General features: G+C 38.8%; 2 protein-coding genes and 1 long non-coding RNA gene across 4 annotated transcripts; 2 read left to right on the plus strand and 1 right to left on the minus strand.

Moving 5' to 3' along the window:
- The first annotated feature begins 737 nt into the window (after window positions 1-737).
- Window positions 738-1946, plus strand: LOC114541748. Its single transcript, XM_028561554.1, has 4 exons — window positions 738-744; window positions 873-1244; window positions 1467-1574; window positions 1675-1946. Exons 2-4 carry the CDS (start codon window positions 920-922, stop codon window positions 1944-1946), a joined length of 705 nt encoding a protein of 234 aa, XP_028417355.1. The 5' UTR covers window positions 738-744; window positions 873-919.
- A 100-nt stretch (window positions 1947-2046) lies between these two features.
- On the plus strand, window positions 2047-2858 carry LOC114541762. The gene is made up of 3 exons (XM_028561563.1): window positions 2047-2189; window positions 2258-2354; window positions 2475-2858. Exons 1-3 carry the CDS (start codon window positions 2068-2070, stop codon window positions 2856-2858), a joined length of 603 nt encoding a protein of 200 aa, XP_028417364.1. The 5' UTR covers window positions 2047-2067.
- Window positions 2859-2959: 101 nt separating this feature from the next.
- LOC114541749 lies at window positions 2960-6941 on the minus strand. Of its 2 annotated transcripts, none has more exons than XR_003689336.1 (6): window positions 5798-6941; window positions 5286-5389; window positions 5126-5193; window positions 3859-3989; window positions 3158-3256; window positions 2960-3049 (listed from the first exon to the last, which is right to left on the minus strand). It is a non-coding gene; the product is annotated as an uncharacterized LOC114541749 (long non-coding RNA). The 2 variants fall into 2 exon arrangements; XR_003689335.1 differs by having other exon boundaries at window positions 5271-5389.
- Between the last annotated feature and the right edge of the window lie 936 nt (window positions 6942-7877).

The following is a 7877-nucleotide window of genomic DNA, read 5'->3' on the forward strand; positions in this document are numbered from 1 at the left end:
ACGCATAATTAATGCCAAGTCAAACCTCTGTATGCTCTGTGACACTATTCTGGACGTACTGATGTTTCTCCAGAGTTCACTCGACCCAGGCTTTTGCGCGCATTTATGTATTGTCGAAATTTGGATTTGATTCTGTCTGTCCAACACATCCTCACTCTAAGAATACCTATTATAGGTATATGTCAAATGCCGTAAGAATATGCATAATACATAGTTCAAGCCTCAAACACTTGTAGGACCCAGAGCCCAGAGATTGGTCCGCGTGATGCGCCATATGGTAATATCACACAATATGGCGGCTGCCAAAGAGTGCGCTAAATCGTCAAAGCGGTCATCACAACAACGACTTTCCTTGGAGGCTAGTTTAGAAAACTTACGCGAATTAACCGGTACAATAGAGAAAAAAAAGACCCCAAAGCAGAGCGACTTCTTCCTCACGTACGATAGCAGTGGTAAAAGAATACGTGATTCCAATTACAAATACCGCTCTGTTGCTGAACGCAAAAAAAGCAAAAAGCGAGCTACCTCTGGCCAAACTAGTAGTGTCACTGGTAAATTAATCATAATATTTATAGAATATCCGCAATATATATATATATATATATTGCGTGATAGCGCTGTCACAGTAAATAATTATTGTATCTTTAGAGAGCGACGACGTTGACCTTTGCCCATTTGAATCAGATAGTGGTTTTGATTTTGACATCATTAATGAAGAATCATCTGATGCTTCTCTACAAAGAAGTTAGTCTCATCCCTATATACTGTGATGTTTCATTTATTACTACTACTTATTACGAATACTACTCAACGCTGGCGTGCAAGCATTACTGTGCAATTCATATGCAAAGTCTATTATTTATAATTTGTAGAAAATTTGACCACCTGTATAGCAAATTGTGAAAGTTTGACTCAAGAAATGAAGTCCAGTACCCAGTCCATGTGGACAAGAAGAATGCAGTCTGTGGATGCTGCATGGGAAAATAGTAGATCTGCTATATTTGCTGCTGTTTTAAAAAGTCAAGCAATTCCTAAAACTGGGGCTGTTTGCTTCTTGTGCGGAGAAGACAGAGCTGTTGTTCGGTGTCGCCACTGTGGACCAGATGCATTACTCTGTAACAATTGTGATGAGACAGCTCATGAGAAAAAACCTTTGCATGACCGTGATATTTGGATAAATGGATTTTATCAAGCAGTTCCTCCAACTGAAACAGTCCTGCCAGATGGATCTCCAGGCTTCAACAGTAAGTGATTATTGTAAATTTATTAATTCAAAAATTATCATTGGTTTGTTCAGATGCTGACTATATTCTTGATAATCTTGTTCCAGAAACTGTGAAATATATCAATTATAAATATTGCTATGCATGCATTTATTTTTTATACAATCATTTCAGCTATACTACAAGTACTGGTTCAGTAATCTTATACTGTATAAAATAGACTGATTATTACATTTTTTACAGGAAGATATGCTCCATTTTTATTTTGCAAAGAATGTATTTATTGCAAGGGCCAGGATACACTTTCTATCATCCCCTCTAATGAAATGTGCATTCTTATAACAGCCAAAGGTACGAGTTGAGCTGTGTTGTACAGTGGTGTGCACTACATCATGTGCTCTAAAATTGTAGTTACTATCAGCTTATCTTGATTTTCAATGTTTTCTTGCAGGAAGATTTGATTTGTATTTATTCACATACAGTTGCACTGGATGTGATCAACAGTTCTCACCATTAACACTGGAGAAGATAATTAATGAAGGGTATTGGCCAGGTGGCCCAAAGAATCTTAATTACATCTTCTGTGAAGATGTGTTCAGAGTTTGGGATTCACTGCGAAAGTATATGCCAGGCACATCTGAGACAGCATTTCTTAGGTCCTTGGCCTCCATATCTAGTGAAAAGGGCAGGGTTAGTAAATCATACTTAGGTCACTGTACATAGATCAATCAAATTTTGTACCTGTAGTGGTCTAAAACTGTGCATAATCTTCTTGATCAATTTTTAGTCAGGTATCATCAACACATCAGTGTTTCATCGTGCATTCAAAGAATGGTGTTTTGCCATGCATGAAGTTGACATCTTACAAGAAAAACAATGGGCAAATTGCCCATCATGTTTTAGATCCCAACATTCGTGTCATGTTGATGGAAACGCTAAACTTTATAGATACAACAGTGTGCCAAGGTATTGTGTTGTTGCCTGGCTAAAATCATACTGACCAAATGTCCATGATTTATGTAATTTGTTTATAGAGGTGAAAGAAAATGCTACTATGAAAATACATTCATTGAAGATGATGAACTGGTAGAGGAGCACTTGAACAATGTTTATTCCAACAACTCAGCTAAGGTATGATCATGATTGTGAGGAATTATGGAGAATTGTGCAATGATAACAGTTTTGTGTACAATAATAATATACCAAAACTGCATAAGAGTTATACTTATAAATCATATTCAATCCTCCTAGGGTCATTCAAGTAATTCCTATTGTGGTTCCTCTCATTGGAAAGCTGCAAGGAATACGGTCAACCGCCAATCCAAACTTGATGAAACTGGTCTTGTTGTAGCAGGCTGTAGACATTCTCTGGCTCAATCTGCTGTGAATATGCATCAAGGTGAACTGTATGGATACACACATTATTTGCAAATCAACCGACTAATTCACCATAAAGTTAAGTTCTTATGGCAAGATGTGATTTGTAAGTACTGGCCTTGGTTTATTTCGCTTCCCAAAGATTTGTCACCTGATGAAGCCTTTTTGATGGCCCACATTATACATTCATGCATGGTAAAGCTCATGTTTGGTCTTGCCAGTATTTTAATAAAACAAATGTTAACCAATTTTAATTAGGAGAATCATTCAAATTGCATACTTATAATGTTCATACCTTTCAGGTTACATGGGGTGGACGTTGGCAAATTGGAAGTGGTTACACTGCAGGTGAAGAGGTTGAGCAAATCAACAGCTACATCTCGAGATTGGGATCAACAACAAAATACATGCATGCAGCAGGTACGTAGCTGTTCGAATTTTTAGGTTTCCTGTAAAATGTATTGATTGCGTGTGAATTTGCTGTGGTTTATTGATTATAATGTCTAAATGTTATATTTTTCATCGTTTTCAACACTTTGTTACATTAGACTACTTACCTCTTAATTTCTGAAGACTTACATTTGCCATTGACGGATTAAGCTTTTTCATTTATATACGACAGGTCGCAATGAAGCACTAACGGAGCATGTTCTTCACTGGAACAAGTTAAAGATTCTTAAGCTGCCAATCACTCTTTGCAAGAAATATGTATGTTTGTTTATTCGTAAATTTTATTATTCAATAGTTTTTCTCAGTAAACTAAAAAGACTTTTGATATTTATAATTCAATTCTCTTGTGACAGGTAAAGAAGTTAATAGAAGAAAATAAGAAGGAACTTGATGAGCTGGTAAACGAGCTAAATCTTTCAGCATATCGTGAAGAGTTCGGTAATTGGGCTGCTGAAATAACAGCGTGTGGGAAACGTACGTAATTATACGCATTTTATTCATTTCAACTTGCTTGATTCAAACGCGTGAGGTGTATCAGGTGGAATGTTTAAAACTCGCAAACTACTATACAGACAGTAGCGTGTACATGCTCTACAATGCCGGTTATAGGGCCTAATTCCACGGGCGCCTTTTCTCCGCGAAATGCGAAATATTTCGCCTGTTTCTTTTGAATTTCGACCACTTGAAAAAATTAACTCTGCTTCATTGCTCACAATTCAAAAGAAGCAGGCAAAATATTTCGCCTTTCGCTTGAAATTTTATCCCGTTAAATTAGGGCTATAGACTAACTATAGTTACCTGTACTTACATTTGTGTTTCCAGGGTCGAAGTTTGAGATGACGAAGCGTGAAGGTGATCTTGTTTCTTACTATGAGCTGTATACCGAAGTGCGCGAAGCTATCGCTTTGAAGCCGTTCCTCGATGTTGCTGGTGATGAAGCTGAAACAGAAATAAACGACGGGAATTCAGGATTGTATGCTCAAGCCTTGGCAAAACATCAGGAAATGGATAAGAAAGAAAAGAAATTAAGAAACCTTGAATCGACTCTATGTGTAGTTGGAAATGAGTTAGGGAAGCAACAAGCCCTGCAAGAGGGGAAAAATCTTTTGGCTGTCAGAAAAAGAATTTCTATTCGCGAAGAGATTGAAATGTTATGCTTTTCTATTTCACAGCGAAAGAAAAATATTAGCCGCCTAGCAGGTTTAAGTATACATTTATTTTAACAGGAACTTTAATAACAGAAACTTTAAACTGTGGTCGTAGTTAATAATGTAAATGTTTTAAATGAAAGTACGTATGTATTTAATATACTGTTGGAATGTTTCAGATTCGTCGAAACAAAGGGCTAGATTGCGTAGCAAAAATGCTCTGGAAAAGAAAAAACTTAGCGATTCCATCACGCAATATAATGTGGTAAATCGGTTGTTAGAAACTGGTCCTGAAGAAGATGATATCACATCTGAGACTGCTTTGGATGGTAATTTTCCTTGGATTGACCCACAAGACAACAGAGGTACTGTACATACATACAAACATACATACCTACATACATTATAATTATCAGGTAATTGCAACTCAATTTGGGACTGTATTGTAAATCAGTTATATGCGAACATTTAGAGAAAAACTGTTTGTTGCGAAGAACTGTATGTTTATATTTATAGTGCTCATATTTCGGTAAAATTATGTTTCTCACACGATTTAGTGGCGCTATCTTTACGCTTAAAAAGAAAACCCGTTGAAGTGTACCTTAATGGCATTCGACTAAAAGAAGAACTGGGTCTTTTGGAAGATGAAATGTACAAATTTTTGTGTTACTACAAAGACAACATTTTGCCAAGTCTTGATACTCGATTACGTTCCATTATTAATGGTTGGTAGATAAAATAATACCTAAGTACGTAAACGTCATTTTTAGTAATTACTATCAAGTAATTTTTAGGGAGGAGCGACGGTAGGTCTGACATTGACACTCGAGGTTTTTTCAATAAAGAATTAAAAGTGGTGACCAGTCATGATAATATTTAAATGGTGACTTTATAATATCAGTTTCAAAAATAATTATCTTTTCTTACCGGGTTTAGACGACTTGCTTGATGAGGATGTTGACGAGGATATTCGACAATCAGAACAGGTATACGCCCTGAACAAGCGAGTGGTATATAAATTTAAAAATATCAAATAGTCTAGCTTAGATAATTATGTTATTTGTATTTTTACCTTGATTGCACTAACCATTTTAACTGTGACATGTGTATATAGGGAAAATACAGAGCTTTGCGTTGCAGTCGCCTTGCGATGGCTGGTGAAGCAGCTTTAATTAAATCTGGGATGTTTTTCTGCAAGAAAATGATAAGAGAAGCGATTGCTGTTTTTAAAAAAACGCTTGACGGGACGTTGGACGTCGATGAGTATATTGATAGCGAGGAAGAAGATGATGAGGACGATGAGGAGATTGCCGCAAGTGAAGAAAACGAGGAAATTGTTGAAATCGATCCTGAACTATGAATATTAAATTTAGCATAAGATACACCTAAATCCAGCGACAGTGAGTGGGTGGCAACCCATGATACCCCTGCCAAAGAGCAGCTAATACGACATGATGTCGGGGGACTGGAAGCCTTGGTGTTATTTTCTCGTATTTATGAATCTATGCATAGGATGGGATGAGATAAAACGCTTTCAATAATATAAACAATCCTTGTAAAACTCTGTCAGCAATAATTATGCTAACATCAGAATAATACCTGAATTGGAACTGAAGTTTCATGCAATAAATCCATCTAGAAGTTTGTCTTCGGCACTAGATGCCTGTCAAAATACAGTTTTTCTACACCCCTATAACAAAATCGATACCGATATCACACATCACATACTTCTATTAACTCGATTGCTCTGAAATTTTAGAATAATGCTTGAATTGGCAAATTAATCAAGTGTGCAAAGTTTCATGCAATTAATCCATCTAGAAGTTTGTCTTCGGCACTAGATGCCTGTCAAAATACAGTTTTTCTACACCCCTATAACAAAATCGATACCGATATCACACATCACATACTTCTATTAACTCGATTGCTCTGAAATTTTAGAATAATACTTGAATTGGCAAATTCATCAAGTGTGCAAAGTTTCATGCAATAAATCCATCTAGAAGTTTGTCTTCGGCACTAGATGCCTGTCAAAATACAGTTTTTCTACACCCCTATAACAAAATCGATACCGATATCACACATCACATAGCAATGGAATACTCCGCGTTGGCGGACGTCTGCGGCGAGCGGAGTTCGAGTTAGGAGAGAAATACCCCATCATCTTGCCACGCAACGACCACGTATCCAACCTGGTTGTACGACACCACCACAGTAAAGTGCATCATCAAGGGAGGTCCATCACCCGGGGCGCGGTTCGCCAAGCTGGCTATTGGATAGTTGGAGGATACCGAGTTGTATCGAAAGAAATACATTCCTGCGTGACTTGCAAAAAATTACGGGGCCGACCTTTAGAGCAGCAGATGGCCGACCTACCTGCAGACAGAATGGAGGTTGGACCCCCCTTCACCAACGTCGGTTTTGACGTGTTCGGTCCATGGGAAGTACATACGAGGAAAACTAGAGGCGGTGCGGCCAAGTCGAAGCGTTGGGGTCTGGTATTCACCTGTCTTGCAAGCAGAGCGATACATATCGAGGTCCTAGAGTCCATGGATGCAAGTGCCTTCATCTGTGCTCTCAGGCGCTTCTTCGCACTACGAGGCCAGGCGGCACTACTTCGTTGCAATCGAGGGACGAACTTCATCGGAGGGAAATCGGAGTTAGAGGATGCTTTCAACGATATGAAGCTTGGAAAGATCGAAAGGTTCGTGACAGAACAAGGTTGCAAGTGGGAACTAAATCCGCCGCACGCATCATACTTCGGCGGCGTATGGGAAAGGCAGATCGGGACCATTCGTCGCGTTTTGGAGGGCATGTTCGTTGAACTCGGCAAGGCTCAGCTAACCCACGAGCTCTTGTCAACCTTGATGGCGGAGGTAACAGGAATTGTCAATGCTCGGCCGCTAACCGCTATACCAACGGACGTTGACGATCCACAGCCTCTATCACCCGCTATGTTGATTACCATGAAGACCCGTCCTTTAGGTCCTCCACCTGGCAACTTCCTACCTACGGATTTGTACGCACAACGTCAGTGGAAGCGGGTACAGTACCTCGCAGACCAGTTCTGGCTGAGATGGCGTCGAGAGTACCTCCAATCTCTTCAGTCAAGGAAAAAGTGGAACCAGCCGCAGAGAAATCTCATCGAAGGAGACATCGTACTAATGAAGGATGGAGAATATCGTAATGACTGGCCCCTCGGACGAGTGACGGACGCCGTAAAAAGTGAAGACGGAAAGGTGAGAAAAGCGTACATCGCGATCAAGAGAGACGGCCAGAAAAAAGTCATGTTTCGCCCCATTAAGGAGCTGATTCTTCTCATTCCTGCAGATAAAGTTAAAGACGGTGAAAAGTAGCAAGGATGTAATCATCCTTGGACGAGGAGTGTGACGTTTATTAAAGTTTATATTTTTTAGTTAAATAAAGTACGCAGTAACTGCCGCTGGTCAGAGTTCTGCGGACGCGCGGAACAAAATAAGAAACGTTGCGAACACGTTTTTGTCTTTGATCGAGAAAATACAGCAAGTTTAAATTTGATTTAAGTCACAAGTTTCTACCTTATAGCCTAAGTTTATCGTCGATATCAGAAGTAAGTTACGTCATGATTATTTGCGCACCTTTTTCATACAATTTTAGTCGCAGTTTTAGCTCTTATTTACATATTTCTTTGTATTATTCA

Source organism: Dendronephthya gigantea, unplaced genomic scaffold (genome assembly GCF_004324835.1).
Source record: "Dendronephthya gigantea isolate DGI-Jeju-01 unplaced genomic scaffold, DenGig_1.0 000308F, whole genome shotgun sequence".
Classification (NCBI taxonomy): domain Eukaryota; kingdom Metazoa; phylum Cnidaria; class Anthozoa; order Malacalcyonacea; family Nephtheidae; genus Dendronephthya; species Dendronephthya gigantea.